This window comes from Cibotium barometz, chromosome 16 (assembly GCF_041138505.1).
Source record: "Cibotium barometz isolate CiBa-2024 chromosome 16, ASM4113850v1, whole genome shotgun sequence".
NCBI lineage: Eukaryota > Viridiplantae > Streptophyta > Polypodiopsida > Cyatheales > Cibotiaceae > Cibotium > Cibotium barometz.
The window spans coordinates 23,235,383-23,262,829 of record NC_141061.1 but is presented as its reverse complement, the minus strand read 5'-3'; the positions used below and the strand labels follow the sequence as shown (position 1 = coordinate 23,262,829).

At 43.4% G+C, this 27,447-nt stretch overlaps 1 protein-coding gene across 2 annotated transcripts in view; it reads left to right on the top strand.

Moving 5' to 3' along the window:
• Positions 1-27,447, top strand: part of NUDT3 (nudix hydrolase homolog 3) — a 167,634-nt gene that overhangs the window by 127,909 nt on the left and 12,278 nt on the right. For both annotated transcript variants that reach the window (XM_086810333.1, XM_086810332.1), the window contains 9 exons: positions 7,358-7,423; positions 8,148-8,225; positions 8,326-8,421; positions 8,608-8,714; positions 8,830-8,998; positions 9,169-9,252; positions 9,428-9,522; positions 9,649-9,739; positions 9,843-9,989. In XM_086810333.1, the coding sequence (XP_086666459.1) occupies positions 7,358-7,423; positions 8,148-8,225; positions 8,326-8,421; positions 8,608-8,714; positions 8,830-8,998; positions 9,169-9,252; positions 9,428-9,522; positions 9,649-9,739; positions 9,843-9,989 (933 nt within the window). The remainder of the gene's footprint in view (positions 1-7,357; positions 7,424-8,147; positions 8,226-8,325; positions 8,422-8,607; positions 8,715-8,829; positions 8,999-9,168; positions 9,253-9,427; positions 9,523-9,648; positions 9,740-9,842; positions 9,990-27,447) is intronic.

Here is a 27,447-nt window from a genome sequence, read left to right as displayed (position 1 = left end):
TTATTTTGACCTGCTGCAGCATCATTTAAAGGCTGATTACGCTGCTGTAGTGGCTGATTAGCAGGCTGCCTGAATTGTACAGGGTGTTCCAAGTCATCAACATCAATGTCTGAAGCATCAGAAGACTTACTGTCTGCCTTAAACATGCATGACTCGTCAAACAAGACATCATTGCTGCGTATAAGCTTCTTATTTACTGGATCCCATAGGCGGTAACCCATCTCACCTTTGTCACCATATCCAAGAAATATGCATTTTAGAGACTTAGGATCTAACTTGGTTCGTTCTTCTCTGCGTATGTGCACGTACGCAGTGCAACCAAAGACCCTTAAGTGCTTATAGGACGGAGGTTTTCCTGTCCAAAGCTCTTCTGGCACTCCGCCATCCAGTCTCTTATTCGGTGACCTATTTATGAGGTGTACTGCTGTCTTAACAGCTTCAGCCCAAAATCCATAAGATAAAGCAGCATGTGACATCATAGAGCGGACCTTTTCCTGTATGGTTCTATTCATGCGCTCTGCAGTGCCATTTTGCGGTGGACTGTAAGGAGCAGGGAGTTCCCTTTGAATACCTCTAGCATCACAAAAGTCATTGAATGCTTTAGACATATACTCCCCACCATTATCTGACCGCAAAGCCTTCAGTGTTTTGCCTGTCTGGTTCTCAACCAAAGCAAGCCATTTCTGAAACACTGTAAAGACATCGCTCTTCAACCGAAGAGGGTACACCCACACCTTACGTGTGGAATCATCAATAAAGGAGACAAAATACCGTGCACCTCCAAGTGATGGACTAGGCATCTCACACACATCTGTATGTACAAGCTCAAGCTGAGCATCCTTATGTCCTATTCTCCTCTTATGAGGGCACTGTAATTGTCTACCATATATGCAATGCTCACAAAACTTAAGATCAGAAAATTTAAGAGACGGTAAATAGCCAAGACGAGCCAATTGCTCCATTCCACTTATGCTCATATGTTCCAACCGGCTATGCCACATTGAAATATTCGGCAGCTCGGTGGCATGAATATCAGTATGATTACACACTTTGGCATGAAGGGTATACATTGTGTCTACCTTGGGCCCTCTGGCAATAACCAGGGCACCTTTGGTGACCTTCCAACAACCATGACCAAAGCTGGTCACAAATCCCTCATCATCCAACATACCAGTGGAAATCAGATTTTTCTTGACTTCCGGTACATGCCTGACATTATGGAGCATGAGCTGAGTACCATCAGCAAACACAAGCCTGACATCTCCAATGCCAACAATACTGCATGCATGATTATCTCCCAGAAAAACGACTCCATTACTGCCCCCTGCATACCTCACAAACAACTCTCTGTAAGGTGTGACATGAAACGAGGCACCTGAGTCAATAATCCAAGAGTGCATGTCTGCAAGACCACCTGCATGGAGAGCATGAGCATCCAAGGTAGAGAGAAATAAGACATCTCCCTCACTGTCATAACCGTGTGTAGAATGAAGTTCCTCAATCTTCACACTGCTCTTGCCCTTGCTTACTGGTACTATTGCCTTTGCATCTGCATCATTCTCCTTGGCTTTGTCCTTCTTATCATTCTTAAGCTTGAAACACTGCTTCTTGGTATGTCCCTTCTTGCCACAGTAGTAGCACTCAACATCCTTGTTGGAGCGGGACTTGCTCCTACCTTTTCCCCTTTCCTGGGATTTGCCTCTCTGCTGGCTTCTGCCTCTTGCATTCAAGGCATTGTTAGGCTTCACTGCATCTTGAGCTTTCAGCTTTTGCTCCTCCTGCAAAATCAGTCCTGTGATATCTGAGAAGCCTATGAAGGCATTTGCATTCGTCACAGCTGTGGTGAAAGTATCCCAACTCTCTGGAAGAGATATCAAGAGTGCCATACCCTTGGTTTCATCATCCACCACGTACTTCTGATTCGCAAGCTGAGTAACAATAGAATTGAACTCATTAAGATGTGCATCCATGGAAGTCCCCTCCTTCATCTTCAAGTTGAAGAACTTGCGCAACCAATATATCTTAGAGGCTGCACTCTGCTGCTCATATGTGTCCCGTAGCTTTTTCCAAACACCCCAGGCGGTAGTTTCACTGTCCACATTCCAAACAACACTCTCATGGAGTGACAGTTCAATTATGGACTTCGCTGACAGATCAGCCAATGCCCAAGCATCATCAGACATGCCTTCGGGCTTTACACCTTCGTGTACTATAGGAGCATGAAACTGCCTGAGTATAAGCACATTTAGGACCATCTTCTTCCACATAGGATAATTTGCAGCACCCTGCAACTTCTTGATGTTCAAAAGTGAGGACTCCGATGATGAAGCCATTACAATCAGCAAACTGAGTAGATAACCCAAATATGGGTGCCTGACTCCCTGCAAACCAAGTGCAAGCTTGCACTTGAACTGTGCTCCTGCAGCGGAACAATTAAGATCTGCACTTGCACTGAATCTCCCACCTAAACAGAGATTTATGACTGTTTACTAGCAGTTTCCGAACAGCAACTCTGTTTGCATCATTCAATGCACCGTTGTGCAACCAGCATAAATCTGAAATTACAGAAGCATTTGCCTGTCACGAACAGTGAAAAACAGCAGTATAAATAGCACTCTGTACCGCTGTACCTTGACTGAGTTCAGTCAACCGGTTGACTCAGAACCATGTACCAGAAAGTACAGAATCAGATTTTTGACTGTTTGACCATTCAACCTTGTCGATTTCGAACTTCCAGACACCCCTAAAACTGTATACAACAGTTTAGGACAGAGATTGGGCAAAAGCCCCTTGACTGGAGATAAAGAAATCAGAATTTCGAGTGCATTACCGCTTCACTGACAACAATTAGGCATCTAAATGCTTCCCCCAGCACTGATATGCATCCACCTTGCAAAAGCCCAAATCTGATTAGCACATTCCGTGCTCCAGTCTGCAATGTGGTACTCAGTGTATCCTCCACTGTACAGTATCTGCTCTCTTATCTCTGACAATTGGGCATATGCATAGAATAGAATCAATGCTAATTGGCAGGTCAGCAAAATGCAGTCATTTTCTGATTAACCACATGAGACATACATAGACCACAATGTATAGTGATCTGTAACCGCTGCGGCGGTTTGTCTGACAGAATCAGACCCACAATATCTCATACATCAGAAGAATACATCCGCCACAACAATGTAGCAAATCTGCCAAAAATTGCAGAAAACAGGTAAATCTGCAGAAATTGCAGAAAATAGGCAAGTCTGCAGAAATTGCAGAGAATGCCCTGTGACCTGTGAGAATGACGGAAGCTGTACCTGCTCTTTAATCTGTAACCTGCACTTTCTCTTCGACCAAAACACGAACACAAAATGTCCAAATTTGCTTACCTGCGTAATGTCACACGGAGTGACGAAATGGACCGTGCAGACCTTCAGGAGCTCGAACGACCCACGAAAACACCTCAAATCGAAAATCTGAGAGTACCGAGCCCTACGGGCTCACCCACAGCATATATCGCCTTGTTTGCGCACGCCAAGCCTCACTGCTGCGATTGGAGGAAATGACCTTGTGCACCTGCGATGCTGCCCTGCGCTCTGATACCAGTTGAGAGTGAGAGTGAGAGAGGAGGAGCACACCGACACACACAGTGGAGAGAAGTCAAGAGTTTGGGGATAATGAGTATGTGTGTACCTCCCCAAGCACACAGTCAACCTTTTATATTAATGGATAAGGTTACAACACTAAGTACACCGTACTTAGTGTACGTAGCAATAAAAAAGTACTAACTGTACTTAAGTGTACTAACTGTACCAGGGTGGCATTAGTGCCTTTACCCCAACACTACGAAGTCCATAGATATGTCGATGAAAGGTCTGTCGCGGGGATAGGCAAAGGTTGAAGTAACCCAGCCTTCTTTGTATGTGGAACCTTAATGTTTTGACAAATCTTACAGGCTTGAACATGTGAATATACATCACGCCTCATTTTTGGCCAATAAAAAGACCGTTCTAATTTCTCAAGGGTACTGTTGATACCTCTATGTCCTCCAACTAAGGCGTCATGGGCATCATGGAGAAGAGCTGATCGCTTTTCCTGAATGACACAGAGACAGTTCTTGAAGAACAACCAATTGTTTTGTACTAAATAATGGCCAGGCTCAGAAGTGAGGGCCAAATTGTATTGAGTACCAAACTCAGGGGAGTCAATATACTGGTCTTTCATGTTATCTAAGTCATTCCCCGTGATTTCGAGAATGGTAGACTCCTGCACTGCCTGGATGTTGGCCTTTTGACTAAGAGCATCTGCCAACTGGGTTATACTTACTAGGGATGTACTTAATCATTCCTCCAAATTGTTGGAAGAGTTGACTCCACTTGGCTTGCCAATCACTCCACCTGCGCACTTGGCATGGTTTGAAGCCACTTAAGTGCTTGGTGGTCTGTTTTTACTGTGAAGGCCTGTCCATAAAGAAAAGGCTTTCAATGTTTGAGCATTGTGATCACACCCAAAAGCTCTTTGTTATAAACCAAATAATTCTTTTCGGCGACATCCAACTTTCTACTGTAGTAGGTCACGGGTCTATTGTCGTGCTGGAGAACTGCACCTATGGCTACATTGATGGCATCGGTAATGACCTCAAAAGGTTCATCCCAAGATGCTAACTTCAAAACAAGTGCTTCTGAGGCAGCTTTTGGAGTGCACGAAATGCATCAAGCGCCTTGCTTATGATTGAGACTTTTTGTTTACGAGTCTTCACTCCCTTGAGCAAGTCGGTGAGAGGTGCTTCTAGGTTGGAAAACTGGTGAATATGGGTGCTATAGGCTTGACAAAGACCTACGAAAGAACGGATCTCTTAGGCAGTTAGAGGGATGTCCCAATCCAAGATCTCTTGAAACTTTGAGGGGTCCAATCGAATCCCATTGGAACCGATGATATAGTCCAAGTATTGAACCTCTTTAACGCCGAAGATAGACTTTTTGGCATTTATGTAGAGCTCATTATCTCGCAAAAGTTGCAAGACTTTCTCCACATCTTTCTCTTGCCGCTCCGCAGTGGCTGAGAATACAAGGATGTCATCAAGAAAGATGAAGACACACTTACTAATGAGGACTGCGAAAATCCTAGACATCATCTTACCGGAAAACTGAAGCACTGCTGACCTGTTCTGTTTGAGTCCATGAAACTAATGCCAGGCTGGTCATATACTGGGGCGGGAGAAATCTGGTCTTAAGGTCATGAACAAATGTATCCCAGCTAAAAGCTGTGACACATGTGGTCTGGTATGTATGAAGACTAGACCAATGCTGCCGCCAAGTGACTGCCTCACCCGTAAGGTGGGGAGCCGCTACGTGCACTCTGTCGTGAGAATGTGTGATCCTAGCTAATGGAAAATGAGCAGTAAATTGATGGATAAACTGATTAATTGCTAAATGATCACACTTACCATCATACTTACTAAAATTCGGTTGACTTCGAATGACGGTACTCGATGTCGCGGGTTGTTGGCTGGTGGCACCTGAGGCTAGGGAAACTGAAGAGAGGTGCTGGTATCTAAGATGCATGGCCTCCTTTTTCCCTTTGGTGCTCGAGTAACATACGTTCTCGATCGAGCTCTCCTTGGTGCTCCTGAGCGGCGAGTTCAGCTTGACGCCGGTCTTCTTCAATCCTACGTTGGGCTTCCTCATAGTCCCGTCTATTTGCTTTTTCTTGTTGCTTTCTTGCTTCAGCTTCAGCTTTTTCTTGCTGCTTTCTTGCTTCAGCTTCAGCTTTTTCTTCTCTCTGTCTAGCCTTGTCTTCTCTTCTTTGTTGTTCCATCTGAAAGAAGAGGGAGATGTAGTCGGGGATTACTGGAGGCGGAGGAGGACGTGCTACTGTTGCGTCCAAGAGTTGGAGACGCTCGATGAGAAGCTGGTTGTGAGCTCTGAGTAGAGCTATGGTGTCTGCTGTAGTCGGAAGAGCAAGGTCTCCTTCGGTGGAGACGTCTTCCGGCTGATGGGTACTCTTCTCTGTAGACATGATGCTAAAGTTGGTGGTCGTGCCTCTGACCATCCAAGGATGCCCTCACGCTAGGATACGGTGTGTGTCTGGACGAGGTGAATTTGATACCAATGTAACATGTAGCGGAAGTATTCGTAATTTGAGGATCCTCTCACACAAATGCTCACACCGTCTTCTGTATCTTGAGTTTCGCGAGTTTAGCAATCCACTTTAAGACTTCAAACTTTAAGAGATTTGAGAGAGAGAGAGAGAGAGAGAGAGAGAGAGAGAGAGAGAAACTATACACCGTATGGGGTCCCGAATTACCCACTGAAGGGCCCCCTGTCCCTTTACCGGAATAGTATTTGCTTTATTTCTTTTGAAGAGACTGACGGTGGACTGACGATAAGCCAAACGCAAGATCTCGGAAGACCAAGAGTCGGGCTGGACTGTACACGGCTGTAGAAGCACCAATGATGACCGATCTCGAGCCTATGCACTCTTCCCAATGGATGTAGGAAGGCTGCAAATCTGAGGCTGAGAGAAGGGGCTGATTGGGACTGTTCTAGACTATGTATGAATGCTGAAAATGAGCATGAATGCTGAGTTTTACCTTCACCAAGTGGCTGTAGCAAAACAATGCATATGAGGGCGCTGAAAACTGTATGAATGCTGAAAATGCAAGGGGTACTAAAGGCTGAATGCTGTAGATGCTGCGTTTTACTGTATGGTATACCATGTTAGAATTTCGTGAGGAGAGAGACTCACAAAATACAAGAAAATATCTTGCTTATTAAGTTTCTCAAAATACAACTAGGCTTCTTGCTTCATACAAATGCCTTTTGGCATGTGCCTTTAAATAGACTTGCTAGTGGCCTAGGGTTAGGTGGCTCCCTTAGGACCATTCACACCCACACACCTTCTACACCCTTGTTCACTAAGGCTCCAAGGCCTATATCTTAATACTTTCCAACTCCATTTTGTTGATATTTTGAGCTCAGAGCCCTTGCTGAAGCCAGTAGTTACCAAGCTCTGGGATCAACCTCCTGACATTACATGCTCAGCTCAGTTCAGCTCATAGTTTATTTTGTTCTCATCCTTTCTTATGAAGGCTCTGGGCAATGCAACAGTTGCATTTATGAATTGTATACATATTAAACTTTGGTGTAGTAGGCCATTCTGGTCTTCTGCAATTTTTTTCTTTCTATGCTTCTCACCATGATTATATGTGACTGGTAAGTATAGTAACATAAATTTATTATGGAGGCAAGGTTAAACAGAAAAGAGGAGTGCCACGAGAGGCAACATAAGATTTTTGTTTAGCATAGGCAATGTAGATTGCAGATTTTTAAGAATATGAACATTCAAGATTTCATATATGTTTGGTGTGCAGGATTCTCCTATAGATGTGACAATCGGACCATATGAAACTTATGAAGATTGTATGTTTGGTTACAAGGTATTTTTCTTTCTCCATAAGAAATGCAACTAATGTGTTGAATGAAAACTGGAAACTTTAGCGGAACCCTTGATCTCCCTCGGGAGGACAAATGCTGGCTGTTCTGCTGCCAAACTGCTTGCTTATGAAGCACTTCTGCTTGTTACTGATTCTTTGGGGCTGAATTCTCAAACTGGATGTGGGGGCCTTTACATAGGCCTAAAACAGTCCCAAATTGTTGGTCAGCCTGCACACGATGAGGTTGGTTCATGATTTCTACCTGCTTAACTACCCGCTTATGCCCTACCAGCCAATGTTCATACTTGTATGGCGACCCAAACCTACTGGAAATGGCTTAACACTTGTCTAAAATCCCATTGAACTGCCCTTGGCAAAGCCTGCCTTGTTGCTTCCCAGGACACTCTAGCAATCTTGTTGATGGGATCACAGGTTGGATATGTGTCACAAGCATTATAATCGCATCTTGTAAAGGCATAGGAATTGTATCAAGGGTACTTCTAGGTCTGCAGAGGGTCCGTAGAGCTGTCTCCTTTTTGGAGGAATCATTCTCTGCTATACCTCAAAAAGGTATCATTTCTATATATTTGATCCTCCACAAAGAAGGAAAAGCTGCAATGCTTTAATGCTCATGTACATCACCTTCCCCCTATTGTTGATGCATAGCTCAAAACTTTGTAATTTCACTACAGTTAAACTAAGAACAACTTTTTCCTTGTATGATCAGGCCACATTTGAGGCTTTCATAGGAATCCGTGATGATGTGGCCACTTCACAAGTCAAGCTGTTTAGTCATCATCTCCAGGTGTGATAAGCAATGTTTTTTTTCTCCTAAAGAGTATTTATCATTATAGAAGTTCTTGCATTCTTGTAAAATTTTGTAAAATATTATATGACTGTGGCAGGAGCTAGAAGATAATCTTCCTTTGGATGTCAAGTACAAATCCAAGGGTGTAAAAGCCTCTCCCATACGTGTTATGCAGCTTATCTTTAATGCTGGAGTGAGTTTGTATTTATTGATTTGTTTGCTTTTACATATTTCTGCACCTTTTTTGTAATATTATGTTGCTAACAATAATCTACAGCCTACCTTTCCAAAAAGCATGCATCCCTCTGCAAATATTTCCTTAATGTTGAGTAATGGAGTTGACATGTGTGAGTTACCTGTAACTTTTGCTCTTAAACAGGATGTTAAGGGACCTCAAACAGTGGCATTCAATCTTCCTAATGATGAGCGAATCATTAAAAAGCATGGGAGTGCAATGGTTATGATCAAGAATATATCAGAAGCAAAGTTGAGTCTCTTTCCTTTTAAATTTGTGTGCGTGCACATGCGCGCGTGCGTGCCTGGCTTACAAGATTTGAAACGTAAACCAATTTACAATTGATGCATTTGATGATTCCTGCAGATTCAGTTGCATATTGCAACCTATTTCTCAAGTCTGCCTTTCGGAGTCGCAGCAAAAAGAAGTGGATTTTGACTCCTACTTCACCCACATAATTTGCCATGAATGTTGTCATGGGATTGGACCGCACACAATCACTCTTCCAAATGGAAAAGAGACAACAGTTCGCCTTGTATATTTGCGCCCTAAGCCCCTTTGTTTTTTACATAACTGGTTTTAAGTGTGCACATTTAAGGAGTCAGACATGATTAAGTGAGGCAATCACACAAAGAAGCAGCTAGAAAAAACAAGGTACTTTTTGTGAAATTTTCATTTTACTTGGGTTTGCTTCTAAATTTGCAGGAGCTTCAAGAACTTCACTCATCCATAGAAGAGGCCAAAGCTGATATTGTGGGCCTTTGGGCTCTTCACTACTTGCTTGATCAGGTGAGGCTAAAGGTTCAACATGCAAGAATCACTACTAACAGTATTATCAATCTCACTGGTAGAAGTATTCTCTGGAGTCCATTTTGATGAAGGGGCACTCCTGAGCCATGTGAATTTCTAAACATATACTTACAATTTCAAGTGTTTTGTTTGTTACTTACATTGTTTTATGCAGAACTTACTACCCAAGAAGTTAGAAAAGAGTATGTATGTCTCGTTTCTTGCTGGCTGCTTTCGCTCCATACGTTTTGGGCTTAATGAGGCTCATGGGTAATATGCATTTTTTGAAAAAATTGCTACTTAGCTAGCTGGAACAATACATTACAAAAATTAGTGTTCAACACTTCCATGCAGTTTTATACCCCTTTGCTGAGAGCAAGCAATCATATTTTGCAGGAAGGGTCAAGCATTGCAGTTCAACTGGATACTTGAGAAAGGGGGTTTTGTGGTGCATCCAGATGGTACATTTGTAGTTGACTTTGCAAAGGTACTTTATTGCAGGCTGACAAGTTCTGTTCAGACTGAAGATATTTTGTGCTGAATCAGGTTGTCAACTAACTGGCAATTAACTGGCTCTTTCGGCTTAACAGGTAAGGGAGGCTGTAGAAGGCCTCTGTAGAGAGATTCTGACTATCCAGGCCCAAGGCAATAAAGAAGCTGCCAGGAGAATTCTTGATACTTATGCAACTATCACTCCCCCTTTGCGAAGAGCATTGGACCATTTGCTAAGTGTTGCGGTTAGGACTCATTCTATCCTGTTAATCCATATACGATTCTTGGGATAGACCTTGTCTTGTGCAGCATGCATGGTTTTATGAAAAGATTGTTTCTATTTTATTTTTCTCAGGCATAAAAATTCATCTCTAAGGAAACTTTACACGCTGGATGGAGAGGGTTGTGTGTTGTTATGAGCCCGTCTATCCCACATATGATGTTGGTGCGGATTAGGGTGCCTCAATCATCTTCATTCCCACCCAGGCCCAGACTTTTAAAGAGAGGGGTCTGGCTGGTAGGGGTGAAAACCTAGTGGCCAGCTGTGGCCTCTGTGTGCAGCTCTTTTGGTGGTCAGGGACGTGCTGGCATCTAAGTCGGGTGGTTGGCTTACCCATAACAAAACCATTGAAAGTTTCAAAGGACTAGATGTTTCAAAACATGAACAAGATGTGATTGGAACACACAGGCATTGCTAGAGTGCCCTTGCAACACTCTCAAAATTAGCTGTTGTTCGTGGCCTGCATGCTGGATATCAACTCCCCCAGGAAGGGAAAGGCCCATAACAAAACCATTGAAAGTTTCAAAGGACTAGATGTTTCAAAACATGAACAAGATGTGATTGGAACACACAGGCATTGCTAGAGTGCCCTTGCAACACTCTCAAAATTAGCTGTTGTTCGTGGCCTGCATGCTGGATATCAACTCCCCAGGAAGGGAAAGGCCCCTCTTTAATCCTATGTCGGGCACCCAAGCTTCTTGCTGAATCAACCCAGCTCCGTGAATATACCCTGCCTGCACATACAACTCCTTACCAAGAGAAGTCAAACCTTGGCTGCTAAGTTGAGCACACTGCCTTCTTACCAAATACTCATAGCATCATTTGATTCAAGAAAAAAACAAGCGTGGAATGCCTTCCTGAAAGAAGTAGTTGAGATCTTATTTACGAAAAGGAAGAATAATACAAACCTGAGAAGTGAGACACTTGACGTAATTGAAGGGTTTATACAGCAAACCCCCTGCCCCTCATCCCCCTCCTTTTGTGCATGCACAACTCAGCTCCTTGACTTCAGCTGCATATACTACACACATCACCTGTTTCACCTAGTCCAAGAACTAGTTAACGGTAAGGGAATTTTAGTTGCATCCCAATGTGTATAGCCTTGCCCTTTGTGTATAAAGGAACAGTGTTAGAAAAACTCTTTGAAGAAACATGGTTCCATCATGGTACCAGGGCTCTTCTAGACCTGCACAAACAAAACGCAGCAGATTTATGAGAGTGGAACCATGGTATTTTCTTCTCCTCCACTCCTATGGGGCTTTTATGGCAGCATAGTGCACCCGATAGGTTTTGATTGTTGGAGTGGAGATCAATGTAGCAACACACGTAGATGCAGCAAGCAAGGAGAGAGAGATAGAAGCACAACACTCAAAGTAGATTGATGAGAATGAGTGAAGTACAAGTGAAGTGACATAATAAGGTCACTCTCACACTCATAAGAGTGCGTACATATGCTCGGGGAAAAAAACCTCCTAAGGAGGGAAAAAGTACTTTGGCCCATTATTAGCCTACTTCCACACATCACTACCATATAAATGCTACAAATCCCTTCCATAGTGATGATGTGAACATGTACAGGGACCATGTGGCTGATCAATCTCCAAATGGCAATAAGCCCAAAGTTTTGTGAAAAACGTCGAACTTATCTCGTGAGAGAGCCTTCATGAACATTTTTGCCACATTGTCATGTGTAGAGACATAAGCCAGGCTAATTTCTCCTGCAATGAGCCTCTCCTTGGCATAATGGTAATGCATCTCAATGTTCTTTGTGTGAGCATGAAACACTGGGTTCCTCGCAATGGCTAATGCACTCTGGCTGTCAGTGAAGATGGAGGTGGGGGACTACGATCTAACACTAAGATATGCAAAAAGGTGTCTGAGCCATACATACTTCACCGGTAGTGAGCTTCACAGCTCGAAGTGTGGCCATTGTCATGAGCTACTTCTTGCTGCCATAATATACACGAATCGCTAACGTGAAAGTAAAAGTCACTAGTGGACACTCGCGTGTCATGACATCCAGCCCAATCAGAATCACTAAAAGCATACAGCTGAACTTCACCCCCTTAGTATAGAATAAGACAAGGGATCGAGTGCCCTGTAAGTATCTGAATACTTGCTTGGTAGCTATCTACGTAATACGAGGCCAGACATTCAGTTTGGGGTCTCCTCTATTTGTAATACGAGGCCTATTGATTAAGTGATGCATTAAATGGTTCACTTGCATCCTAAAGACTAAGCCTAGCACCTGTCTCTTCTGCTGGTGTAGCAATAGGCTTTCAGTCTTCAGGACTAATCCGTGTAAGCAGGTGTCCTCAACAAAGTCTTCTTGCCCAAACCAGCAGCCCAAGCTCCAAAATATGGTCCTTATTCTTGTTGCCCTTCAAGCATTAGTCATGGGAATGAGCGTGTACGTCTTGCACATGACATTCCCCTCTGCTAAACTTGACGACGGGATTCCAAATTCTATTCTTGGATGACTGACATCATCCCATTGTCTATTCTTGGAGTCCCAAACCTATCATCCTTCCCTTCCTGGCAACCTTTTCATTGAAAACCATCCTGGTCGCCAAATCCAACTCCAAATCTGCTGAAGATCCATGCATTTGTTCCATCCTGTCTCCTATTCCTTCATGCCCTGTCCTTGAACACTTTCTCTGGTCTTCTTTTCTCGAGTATTGAGTTTGGCACTCTCACTCTACTCCCTTGGAGGATCATCCTCCCCTGGAACCGTTGCTAGAAAGCCTTTCTTGGTGTACCCCAAGTGGCACCCGACTCACAGGACTGCCATTCCCCTTGGGTCTTGTGGAACACCAGCAACCAACCTCTTGGGAACTTCTTTCATGTCTTGTCTACTTTTCCTTGGATTGTACACCTGCATCTGGGACTAAATCAATAATTAGCCTTGTTGAGCCTGATGCTCTGATACCAATGTTCCATGCAAAATCTCTGGGAGTCTTCTTTCAGCCCTAAACACCATCGTGGAATATGCTTGATGCAAAATGCATACAAAGCATGGAGAGAAGAAGAAGAGAGATAGATGAGTTTCAATATATTCATGTAGTACAAAAAGGTGTACATCATGGCAAGTCTGTAGGATGCCCCTCAAAAGGTGTTCTTTGTTAAAGTCCATGGTACTTTTACTATTGCAAGTGGATTAAGCTAATCACATGCTAATGATGAGAGATTACACTAAGCTAAGCTGGATGATGCCTAATTTCATGCATGGTGATGTGAATGTGCAATAGACTAAAATCAATTAGGTTCCAAGATAGATTAGCTTGGACTCATAGAGAGACTTGAGATGTGTGTAAGTGCTTGTACTTTCATTGCTTGAAAATAAACCCTTTTATATAGATGAAGTATATCTCTGTTTGGTCCATGCATGTGGGATAATCCACTTTTGCCATATGCCTTCATTCTCACCTACTCACTCGCTGCCTCTGCATGTGCTCTATGGCACCACACTTCTCAACACCCCACCTTGGTGCCATATCTCTGGGCTACTCAAGGTGGTCGGATGTGAGTTACAACAATCATTACCCCCCTTGGGTGCTCAAGTGGTTACTCTCAGGTGGTTGGGTAGATACACACAAGAAACAAGATGAAATGATAAGATGGGTGTCTACTCAAACACCACCACTACCCTAGCCATCTGTTGTAGAAGAGGGGTCACCATATGCCTCCTTACTCTTTAGAAGAGTTGATCTCTAGAGATCTCGTTGTACTTGGTGATCGAAGTAGTCCCCATAAAGTTGTCTTCGCTTTTCTTCAATCTGTAATCTTTTTCTTTGTGCCTGAACTTGTTGCAGTGATTACACTTTATCTTGTCTTTGAATCTATATTCATTTTGAAAGTGTCCTTTTCTGCCACAATTGTGACACTTTAAATTGCTTTTGTTGAACAATGCATGCTCAACAGTGCTGGGATTGCTTCCTTTTAATTCTCTCTGTTTCTCCAAAAGGAAAGAGACACATCCATCAAATGTTGGCTCTGGTAGATTCTTCAAGGTTGTGACAAGTACATTGTATTCCTTTGGTATGTTTTTTAAGATCACTGCAATTGTATCTTTATCTCCAATCTTAGCATCTATGCTATCTAACTGGATCATGATGCTTTACATTTTATTGACAAACTGAGCCAAAGATTCATTCAAGTTCATTTCTAGATCATAGAACTCAATCTTTAAGTGAATTTCTTGGTTCTTTGTCTTAGCTCCAAACATGAGATTTAATGTATCCCATGCATCTTTTGCGTGTTTGTTAGAGTCAATGTGATGAATAAGACTAGTGCCTAGGTGTAAACCAATGAGTGACAATGCTTGCTCATCTTTTTCAACGCATCCTTCACTTGGTTCATCCGGTATATTTTTCTTAATGATTTTTCACAATTTCTTGTGCATTAGAAGGTACTTCATTTGTGTAGCCCAGGTGTGGAACCCTTCTCCATTGAACTTCTGTACGTGCGAAGTGATGCTTATTGATGTTGCCATAGTGAGAAGGTCTTACCAATGAGCTTATGATGCTTCAATCGGCAGTGTCTATTCTCGTACAACTTGGCAAATATAGATGCTTTAAACATGATGAAATGCAAGTAGTGAGTGTGCTTCCAAATTTTAGTTTTTTGCTTCTAGAGCATCCTGAAGATAGCTCTAATGCAAAATTAGTGATTTTGATGTTGGAACACACTAAATGCAACCCTAATTGCTCAATTGTATCCCCAATTGCATCCAAATTACTTCTAATGACATGTTAATTATCTTGATTAATCTTAATCACAGTAATTAAGTGGTCAAGAAGATGGAGGTTCCAATTGAATTTGTGGAAGCAACCATTGAAGGGGATTTTTAACCAAGGTTCTTCCCCTTGATGAGGATGAGTGATTTTAGTAACTAAACCTGCTCAAATACACTCCAAAATGGCAGATCTTCACAATTTTCGAGTTTATGCTTGCTGTGGCCGGCGGGCTTGTGCATGAAATTGCATGAAACTCGTTTTGAGGCTTTCTCTTATGCTTACTAACAAGCTTCTAAAGAGGCTTGAGCTAATGTGAAGCAAGATCTCTTAATGGAGCAAAAGACCAGTCCAGTGGGGCTAGCACTGAATTGCGCCCGTAGACGTCGAATTAGGCGAAACCCACTAGTGTGTGTGGTCGCCCTACTTTGCTGGAGGTGTGGCTAGGAGGGATTGAACAATGGCTAAAAGAATGTGGAGAATCAAGCCTTGCAAGTATGAACAATGGCTAAAAGAATGTGGAGAATCAAGCCTTGCAAATATGAACCACAAGAAGGGAGATGAAGATAAGGTTGGGATTAGTGACTAAAAACAACTAATGAGTTAAGAGAGTGCAATAAACTTGAATGGAGAAGTTCATGAGGGGGGGAGTGGTCCTGATACCATGTTGAAATCCATGGTACCTTTATTAATGCAAGTGGATTAAGCTATCACATGCTAGTGATGAGAGATTACACTAAGCTAATGTGGATGATGCCTAATTTCAAGCACGGTGATGTGAATGTGCAATAGACTCAAATCAATTAGGTTCCAAGATAGATTAGCTTGGACTTATAGAGAGACTTGAGATGTGTGCAAGGGCTTGTACTTCCATTGCTTGAAAATGATCCCTTTTATATGGGTAGAGTACATTTGTGCTTTGTCCATGCATGTGGGATATTCCACTTTTGCCATATGGCTTCATCCTCACCTACTCACTCCCTGCCTCTACATGTGCTTTATGGCACCACACTTCTCAACATTCTTTACCTAGTCTAGAGTCTAATCTATGACCCTATGCCCTAGAGGAGTGAGTAATATAAACCTTGAGCAAGTGTGCCCTTTTACAGGGCTGGAATTCCTTTATGGACTCTCGGACCTGCTGTCGGCCAGGTCTTGGACAAATATTCCATGAAAAACTGCAGCCGACAGAGACGTACTCCTTCATAAGCTGGATGACGCCCTTCTGTATTCTCCTCAAAGTCTTCATGTCCAAACCAACAGCGCAAGTCCTTAATCTTGTTCTTTATCTTGTTGCCCTTCAAGGATTAGTCTTGGGATTTAGCCTGCACATGACAGGTGGGGCATTTGTTTAGCACAAAAGGGGCACACATAACTGTCTTCAACTAAAAAAAGAGAGGTAAATCTTGGCCTTTAAGCATGCAACGTGCCATCTTGATGAGAGATTTGTTCTTCCTCTCAACCACACCATATTGCTGAGGTGTATAAGGCACTGTGCATTGATGTTTTATTCCTATTTCAGCTATATAGACATGAAACTCCTTTGACAGATACTTTCCCCCTCGATCTGGACGAAGGGTGTCAACTTTACATGCAGACACATTTTCAGCCATTGAAACAAAGTGTCGAAAGCATGTAAAAATCTCTGACTTTTTCTTCAACGGATACACCCAGGTGTGCCTGGAGTAGTCATCAATAAAAGTTACACAGTAGAGATATCTCCCGATCGATGTTGTCTGCATGGGAACACATACATCACTATGTATAAGCTGTAATATTTGGACAGCCCTAACTAATCCATCTTTCGGGAATGATGCTTGTTGCATTTTGTCGAGAATGCACCTCTCACATACATGTTTGACGGAGGCCTCAAGCTTTGGTAACTCTGACACCATCTATTGCCTTTTAAGGGGCAATAAACTACCAAATTTTAAGTGACCAAAGCGGACATGCCATAGCTCTGTATCACTCATAGCACGTGTGGTAGTAACTGAACAAGCATTATGTGCCAATCTCTCATACCTATCCAACTTGTAAAGCCAGTGGCTTAGAGTACTAGATACCACGGTGATGTCTCCATCACTCCTGTTATGAACTGTACACCTGTGATCAACAAATCTGACAACTAGTTCTGCCCTAGAAAAGGTAGAGACTGACAACAAGTTCTTTTTGATGCTGCCTGGCACAAACAAGGCTTCCGAGAGAGTGATTGTCTCACCATTTGCAGCAGTGAGAACAACCTTATCAACTCCTTTTACTGGATACGAGGAGTTGTTTGCACATATGACTGTTTTTCCTTGAGGAGCAGACGCAAGTGAGGAAAATAAATAATGCTAAGAAGTAATGTGCTTGCTAGCACCATTATCAAAGTACGAGACATCCTGATCTGTTTTACTGACATGCATACATGGACACATCCAGTGCACAATGAATGCCCAATCATCCTATGCATAGTTTGTTGTCTCCTTCTTTTTAGCACTTGCTGTTGACTCATCAGTCACAGCCATGCTTGACTTTTTCTTCTTTTCCTTCTCCAGTCTTTTTTTGCATTCATTGATGTAATGGCCTTGGATTCCGATAGTAGTTGCATTTCACTTCTACTTAGGCTTATCAACCCCCTTTCGAGGTCATCCTTTCTAGAATACTGGGCTGATCCTGCCTTTGGCTTATAGCCGCCTTGAGAAAAGGCTTTGCCTTTACCTTTTTGACTGGTAGAAAATGCCTGATCTCCCACATGCATACTAGTTCGGTTTTGCCGAGATTGCTCTTCTTGCAAGAGCAATGTACCCAACTCATCAAAACTAAGGGCATTGGGGTTACCATTCATCACGAGTTGAAGTGTGGATGCAAAACCCTAGTGTGAATTTGGTAGAGATGTGAGAATAATAGATACATGCCAATTGCTCTCCGAGATCTTTAATCCTTGTGAGAAACTCATCCATAAAATCTCCCTCATTCATATGCTTGGACTCTTAACTGTTTGCACAAATAGGCCACCTGTGCCTCGTTACACACTTGGTAAAGCGTAGCAAGCACGTCCCAAGCATGCTTTGCAGTTTTACATTAGCAAATATAAGGAATAATGCTCCTCTTCATTGAAAGTGCCACTAATGCATGTCCCTGTGCAACCTGCCATGCCACCTGACTTGTTCTGCTATGGGAGGTGCAGAGGCGGACGGATGCCACAATTACATCGGAACTTGTATCACCATCCAAAGGACGTGTACTTTGCTGTTGTGCTGGTGAGATTGGGTGTCAATGCCAATAATGTTGGAGCCTTCGAGCTCACATGGTGTGTAGGAGTCGGAGACTGTGCAAAGTGTGATAGTGACTCGAAGTGAGTGTGTGAGAGTTAAAAGCGCAAGAATGATTGGTACGAGTACTTCTTTGATTAAGTTGAAATGGAAGTATAAGGGCCCTTTTTATAGGCTTGGTTGAGCCTCGGCTTCGGCTAATTTAAAGTCCTAAATCATAGGAGAGAATATCTACCTAAGAGGTGCTGACATCACTGCTTAGCTAAAGGCATACTTACTCCACAGGGTTTACTTTCTTGTTATTTAGGAGGCACACATACACACATAAAGGGTGGACACTCCATGGACTACGGCGGACACAAGACGGACTACGAAACCCAACAAATCCCCCTTTGGAGTCAACGAGGTGTTATGTGGGTAGCCTTCGTGTCCATGATGATTTGGGCTCAGGATTGTACACATGATACAAAAGATCACATTGTACCAAGACCTGAAACTCTCATGTCAAGCCTAATAGGAGCTTGACCACACATGAAATCCCTAAGCTCCCAAAATTAGCCCCCCCTTACTCTATACAAAGAGTAGTTTGACATCATAGTGAAAACACATAGAGACTAACAAAGAAACACATTTTGGGTGGACCACCCGGGCAAAGGACCCATTATTGACCTGAACAAAAAAACACAAAATGAAGGGGAAATTACAAGGCATACTCGTCCTCATCATCAAGGTCGAGTCCTTTTATTGTAGCAAATAAAGCTTGCGGATGTGGAAGCTTCTGGAACATCTTCAAAATCTTCATCTTCCTTTGCAATTAGGTTGGATGGTTCTTTTCATGTTGCTATGTCATCTTCTTAAAACATCTATCCTTCGTGTGACCAGGTTTTCTACAAAATGTGCATTTTATGACCTTGCCTTTGCCCTTGCTCTTCGAAAATGTGGTTTTAGAGGAAAGATTTCTCTAAATCAAGCACAACCACCACTTCTTCCTGAAGTCTATCTTCGTTGATAAGGATAGCTACCATACTTTCGTACAGCATTTCATGGGACAATCGAAGTGAAGAAAGCATTTCTTTGTGCTTCTTCATTTCTTCTAAGTTAGAGAACAGCATAGCTTTCTTGTCGTCCTCGATAAGATGTGCATTTAATGCACCAAGTTGTTGTAGGAGAGAGCCAATGTTGCTAAGATGTTCTTGAAGAGTTTGATGCTCTTTCATTTTCAGATTGTAGTATTTTTGTTTGAGGAAAACTTTAGAATTATTAATTTTCTTACCAAATAGATTCTCAAGCTTATCCCAGACCTCTTTTGCTCTTTTGCTAAAATCAAGATGATGGATAAGATTATATGCAAGCCCAAGGCTAGTGTGAGCAAGTCCCTTGTCATTACGCTCGTTCTAGGACTTTATTGTAGGTGCTGATAGTGTGCCTTCGGGTTTTTCTTCATTTCCGTTGACAATTTCCCAAACCCCATCTCGCATGAGAAGAAGTCTTGTCTTTGTCTTCCAAGTAGGGAAATTTGTTTCAGAGAATTTTTGCAGAGAGAAGCTTTTCCAAAGCTTTGGAAGAATCCATGAGTGCTTAATGGATAGGGTGAACTGTACTGCTCTTGCTTACAAGTTGATTCTGATAGCTGACTCCCACAGTGGAATCTGACGGCTGAGTCCGACAGCTGAGTCCGACATCTGATTTAGACTGCTGACTTTGATAGCTGAGACCGACATCTGATTCAGATGGCTGACTCTGATAGCTGACTCCGACGACTGACTCCGACATCTGATTTAGATGGCTGATTCAGACTGTTGACACTGGAAGCTGACTCAGACGATTGATTCAGACTGCTAACTCTGGCAGCTGACTCCGTAGGTCGGAAGTTGACGTGGCATCAATAGGTCGGATGCAGATTAGAGATGGTGCAGATTTGTATAGCTAGGAGATGGCATTAGTGGTGGGAGCATCACTTAGAGATTTGGACAGCAGAAAATGAGATCACTAGAGGCTGTAGATGATGCGGAAAGTGGAAGATGGCGGATTTGTGCAAGAGCTCAACATAGGAAACTAAACAGTTTGAATTGACACTCCCCCAGGATAACTGTAGAAACCTTGTCCACCTAAGAGGATAGCTCAATGTGAGACAATCAAGACAGCAACTCGAAGAGAAGATGACAAACTCTGATACCAATTGTTGGAGTGGAGATTAATGTAGCAACACACACATAGATGGAGCAAGCGAGGAGAGAGATAGAATGACAATACTCAACGTAGATTGATAAGAATAAGTGAAGTACAAATGAAGTGACATGGTAAGGTCAATTACATATGCTCGGGTAAGGTCAATTACATATGCTCGGGAGAAAAAACCTCCCAAAGAGAGAACAAGTGCCTCGGTTCATTATTAGCCTACGTCCACACATCACTACCATATAAATGCTACAGAGATATGTTGGAAACATGGATCCTCCCACTTCTCGGGAGGTCACCCATCCCAGTTGTGTTCGTGCGCAAGCGCGCTTAACTGAGGTGTTCCACAAATTGGTCTAGCCATCCAGACCCCAAAACCTTAGGGTATTAGGTGACCTCCGGTTATCTAATTTGTAGAAACCTCAACTTGCCAAGATTCAAACCCAGTCTCACCGCGTGAGCTGGTTCTCTCTAGAAGTGTGGATTGCATCTCCAACACCCCCCCTCAAGCCACACTTTGGTTGAGGTCTTAGCTTCCAACATCACAACTTGGGCTTTGACACCATTTTGGAAACATGGATCTTTCCACTTCCCGGGAGGTCACCCATCCCAGTTGTGTTCCTGCGCAAGTGCGCTTAACTGAGGTGTTCCACAAATTGGTCTAGCCATCCAGACCCCAAAACCTTAAGGTGTTAGGTGACCTCCAGTTATCCAATTTGTAGAAACCCCAACTTGCCAAGATTCAAACCCAGTCTCACCACATGAGCTGGTTCTCTCTAGAAGTGTGGATTGCATCTTCAACAAGATCTCCCTATCTTTTGGTTTGAGATCTCCCTTTATATGATTTTATATTACTTGATAGAAGTCTCTTTTTCGAAAAAAAAAAGGAAGGGGTTAAAATATTTTTAATAGATTATGTTTTGAGATAGTTTAAAACATGACCGTTCTAGGAGGTTATGCTTTTTTTGTCCCTCTTATTTTTCTCCCTTTGGCACTCGTCTTTCTTCTCTTACTTCCCCATCTTTCTCCTCTTTTACCCTTCTCTGCTCATTTTCCTCTCATGATTGGTCATACATTGGCTAAACTTTATGATCTGTTTTGGAGTCAAAGATTGGTTCCCTAGCAAAGAGACACAAAAGGTAGACAAGATTTTGCAGGACCTTCTCCACAGTAGACCATATCTTCACATTGAGAGCCATTATCGTGGAGGTGAGGTCATGTAAGAAGTGTGTTGAACTAATTCTTTGTGGATTTCCGCAAAGCTTTCGATATTGTCCCTTGAGCTTGCCTCCTAAGGCACCTTTAGGAGCTGGGTATACCATTGTTTAACACGCAATCTATTAGAGGAATCTATTGCATAAACATCATTTGCAATAAAGTTGGATGAATCTCATTAATTAGAGGAATCTATTGCATAAACATCTTTTGCGATAAAGCTTGATGAATCTCTTCTTTTAATGAACGTTCTCCCCACCCATACAACAACAGCACGAGGATAGGTTTAGAATAGAGAACTACAGTGTTGTGTTGCTATGCTCCCCACATACTTACATGCTGCTATGCTCCCCACACATTGCACCAGATTCCGACATGCACAAGCTTCTCGTTGTCTAAGTTGGCTTGTAGCTCTCACTGTGCGTGGCCTCTTACAGTTAAGGCCATTGTTGCTCATCTACGTTCGGCTTGGATCAAGATAAATATTGAGCCTTATTTTCGTACAAGTGCAAGCACAAATGATGTAAACAATCGTCCATTGTCTTTTCCTTGTCGAGATAAATATTGAGTCTTCTTTTTGTACAAGTGCAAGCACAAATGATGTAAGAAATTGTCCATTGTCGTTTCCTTGAGCTTGGATTGAAATAAATATCGAGCCTTCTTTTTGTACAAGTGCAAGCGCAAATGATGTAAGCAGTCTTTCCCATTGCCCTGTGCCGTTGGAATACAGATGCAAATGAATGTTTTGTTGGATATCAATGCTCCACCCTCATTTTGTATTGTCGAGGCACTGGCTAGCTCATGTTTGTACGGCCCCCATTATGAGGAATAGCCATGGTTGAGCAGCCCGGGTGCTTGACATCCCCGTATTCACACGGGAAGGTGGCTTATAAGGCCAGATGGTTTAGAGCATAGTTGTTTACGAGGCGTGCCTCTAACAGTTCGAGGCATTCGAGGCGTATGACTGCCTGATCGAGATGTCCACAAAATTTTTATTTATTTATTTATTATTATTATTTTGGCTGGTGTGAGTCTTTAGACGGGGGCTTTAGGGCCCAAGGCAGCCCCTCTCACACACAATCTCTCTCCCTCATTCTCTCCCTCCCTCCCTTAAGCCTTTCTCAAGACCCAAAGTTCAAAGTTCAAACTTCAAACACACTAGGATGATGATGTTTTTTATACCCACTTTTGGAGCTCTCTCTATACTCTACCGGTTCATTTCAGTTCATTTCATTTTACTTTGTACTCTTGAATCTTGATTATGTATCCAGATGATGAGGATGGACTATTTTGGTCTCATAGGTCATTTTGGTCTTTTGCAGACGTTTTATACACAGCTTTCTTTCTTTCACACACTCTCTCTCTCCCTCTCTCATATAGACCCTCTGTCTCCCTCCCTCAAGGCTCATACATACACACTCTAGTCTCTCCCGGCAGCGGGCGGTTTCACTTGCTTTCCACATCGGCATGGTGCTAGTACAGTGGACTATGTTATGGCTCAGCCCAGTCTCATTCCCTCTTTTCAGGATTTTATGGTAGGCACTAGGCCGGTTGGAGTAGCAGTGGATCATGCTATCTTGTCCTTCACTCTCACATTTCAGTTCAGCACAGCTCTATTGGGACAGGTCTCCACACACACTCGTTATACCTTTACGAGGGAGACTGACACCGTGTACACGGATGAGATATACAGACCCTTATGTGCCGAGGAGCCGGGACGGCCATTAGATGAGCTCACAAGATATTGATAGAGACGCTTCATGCTGCAGCATCAGAGGTATATCCCCATAGTCAGCCTACACGGAGACGATCTGGGAACATGCCCCAAAACAGCTGGTATGATGAGGAGTGCAGAGAGATGAGGATCAGATTACAGAGAGAGGTGGTCATGGGTGTTACCACTCACAGACAGTCACGGATTACCTTCCGGCGCCTAGTGCGATGGAAGAAGAGGGCTTATCTTGCTCAGTTAGAGAGGGATTTGTATCAGTTATTTATGAGTCAGGACTCAGGCGAGGCATGGAGACTATTCCATGAGCATTCACCATCACCAGCCATTACCTCCACATAGATTTGAGGTGAGTATGCAGCATCCCTGTACACAGCACCAGGACAGCCACCCCTGCCAGACCCATCGGAGCCATGCCGAGAGACATGTGCTTTCTTTACTGCTGAGATGGTAAGGAAAGCTATTGACAGGATGAGGACTGGGAGAGCATATGATCATGATGGTTTGGTAGCAGAGCACTTTATTCATGCCAGAGATATGCTTGCAGAGCTTATTGCTATGATGTTTAACCGAGCCATGTGTGAGGGTTTTCCTGAGACTTGGAATATGTCCACGATTGTGCCTATCTTCAAGTCAGGGGATCCCATGCTTCCTGGGAATTATCGTACCATCATGATTGGTCACACATTGGCTAGATTATATGCATCTATTCTTGAGCAAGAGTCGAGTAGATGGGCAGAGAGAGAGGGCATACGTGCATCAGGGCAGGCAGGGTTCAGGAGAGGTTTCTCCACTCTTGACCATATATTGACACTCAGAGCTATTATTGAGGAGGGCAGATCATATGGCAGGAGGATTTATTGTTGCTTTGTGGATATCCGCAAAGCTTTTGACATAGTACTGAGAGCCAGACTGATGGGCAGACTACAGGAGATGGGAGTGCCCACAGAGCTGATTTGGGGAATCATGGCTTTATACAGGAGAGTTGTGGGGCAGGTACGTACTACTCAGGGTATATCTGAGATGGTTCACTCCACTATTGGGGTGAAACAGGGCTGCCCCCTTTCTCCCACCTTATTTGGGATGTATGTGGATGAGGTTTCAGACTATGTAGAGCGGGAGGGTGACAGAGGAGCACAGCTAGCAGGGACATGGATTCTGCTGTTATTGTATGCTGATGATATTGTGTTGATCTCAGATTCTCCAGAGGGGATGCAGCGTCATTTGGATGCATTGCACACGTTTGCACAGGACAGTGGATTGTCTGTTAACCTTGGTAAAACCAGATGCATATACTTACCTTGATGTGGTTTTTAGTGGCCCACTATTTTCCTTGAGGAGAGCAGTGGAGACCAGATTGACCAGAGCTTATGCAGCATTGGGGAGATTAGAGAGGATGTGTTCGCAGGTTCAGTTTCAGGAACCTCAAACAAAACTCTTGCTCTTTGACACTTTGGTCACTTCAGCCATGCTGTATGGAGTGGAGATAAGTGGATCACCACAGCCGAGCTGGTAGCACTGATGGATGGAGATGTATGAAGAGGCCCTTGGTTTCTATGATTTCCCGGATGATTAGGGCCAAGGCCTTCGTATCACATGATATTATCCGTGCAGAGATGGCTGCCCCCCCATTGGTAGTAGAGGCACTCACTCAATCAGTCTCCTTTATACATAGCACTTGGGCTCTCCCTAGAGACAGATATGCTCGTTAGCCGTGGAGTCTTCACGACAGTTGGCATCACAGGGAGACGGATCATGTTGGTATGCATAGATGACAGCTTGGTTCCAACTGCATGGCTTTAGTATGGACAGGCTACCTCCATTTCAATACTCCCTGTGGATGCACCCTCCCTCTCTCACACGGGCAGAGATTACCAGACTTATCAGGCAGGACTTGACACAGCTGGACACTAGGAGGACATGGATACAGCCGACACACGAGCTTGGTACGAAGATGGCTTTCTATAGAGATCATCTTCTCCAGCTCACGGAGGATGGGTTTGTGATTAGACCTAGCTACACGGATACTCATCTTTCTCATGGGGTACGGTGTGCTATTGGTGAGATGCGCACATCCTCACACCAGCTAGAGATTGAGACTGGCAGATTCAGAGGAGTACTAGCTGAGGCCACGATTTGTCAGTTGTGCCAGATGGAGCCAGAGACAGAGTTACATTACATATGTCACTGTCCAGTATATTATGAGATACGAGGCCGTTTTCACTACCTGTTCAGAGAGGGGTTCGGACCACTTTCCAGAGTCATGAGATACCAGGATCAGAGATGCCTCGGATTATACTTGCTGGAGCTGCGTAGACATAGAGAGGGTCTCTTGAGAGGGAGGGGATCAGAGAGGGAGAGACACCTACAGAGGCAGATTACAGACTTCTTTCGACCAGACATTGAGCAGTCAGGCCAGCAGGCATTGCAGCTAGCCCCAGAGTATAGCCGCATCAGAGGTACACTGATTGATCGGGCTATAGAGCTGGGGCGGTCCAGGCGCCCCAAGATGAGAGGCCCATCTCGACACCGGCGGAGACTACAACAGAGGATCAGGACCATACTAGCAAGGCATGGGAGATGTCTAGTCAGAGTACTCACCATGGAGGACATTGAGGATATCCGCCATCGACCGATGAGAGACATCTTTGTATAGTGATGTATATGATGCTTACCTTTGTTGCTGGAGTTTTCCTTCCCAGATGTTATCCATTAGGAGCACCTAGTACCTTACTTTTCCCCATAGTTGTTGTTTCAGTTTCAATTAGTTGTTTAGTTGTTTTAGCTTTTCTTACACAGACATTGTATCAGATCCACCAATTGTTGTAACCTTTTTGGTCTCATAGGTCATTTTGGCCTTCTGAAGACATTAATATATCATTTCATTTTCATTTCATTTCTCTCTCTCAACTTTCACTATTATATATATATATATATATAAAACAAACGCCTCTAACACGTCTCTAATGTCTCTAAAACATATGAGTTTTTCGAGGCGCGTACTATACCTGCCTCGTACCAAACGCCTCTGACGCCTCTAACAACCTTGGTTTAGAGACGACTTGGATTAGATTTGGCACATTGCCAAATAGGGTACATGCTACACGAGACCATTATCTCATAACGGTCCATTCATGGAGTAGGTAGACTACACTCTTGGACACCCTATCCTTGACATTGCGGGGCCCAAGATGTGCCCAGATGGGCGTGAGAGGTGGGAAAACTGCGTATATACCATGGATGTGGTCATTTTATGGCCACCCTGCGTATATAAGCCTATATAGATACATGGCGATCCCCTTCTCCGCACAGTTCATCAATCATGATTGTGAGTTTACTCCCTAGCTTCTACTAGCATACAACCTCCAGTTCTAGATCAGCCATCGAAGCTCCCTTCTCAGGAGCACACGGGGTGGGGATTTTCAATCTATCATATCACTTCAGTCATACAGTATTCTTCTTTATCTCTCTTATTGTGCAATTTGAGTATTAAAGTTTTGTGCTGTGAAAGATCCACTTCTTATGAGTGTTCTCTTGTAACACCACACATTGTATTCTCTTACATGGTATCAGAGCTCCTGTTCGGTACAAAACTTCTTTTCTAATTGTTGTCTAGTAGTCCCTTAGAGTAATGGCATCTTCAGCAAGGCCTCGCCCACCACCATTCGGTGCTAATGGAAAGGTTAACCCCACCAATTATCCTCTCCGGAAGTTCAAGCTTAAGGCTATTCTTTCTTGCTATGAGCTTTGGGATACTGTCATAGATCAGCGATCGAAGCTCCCTTCTCAGGAGCACACAGGGTGGGGATTTTCAATCTATCGTATCACTTCAGTCATACAGTATTCTTCTTTATCTTTGTTATTGTGCAATTTGAGTTTTAAAGTTTTGTGCTGTGAAATATCCACTTCTTATGAGTGTTCTCTTGTAACACCACACATTGTATTCTCTTACATGGTATTAGAGCTCTGGTTCGGTACAAAATTTCTTCTCTAATTGTTGTCTAGTAGTCCCTTAGAGTAATGGCATCTTCAGCAAGACCTCGCCCACCACCATTGGGTGCTAATGGAAAGGTTAACCCCACCAATTATCCTCTCCGGAAGTTAAAGCTTAAGGCTATTCCTTCCTGCTATGAGCTTTAGGATACTGTCATTAGTGTTGATGTTCACCCGCCACAAACAAGGGATGCAAACGGCAACCCTGTACCCGTTGTCAACCTTGTCCAAGCTGGGAGATGAGGGATTCAGATGCTCTCTGTTCCATCGTCATGAGCGTGGAAGATAATGTGTTGACCATGGATCTGCACGTCTCCACAG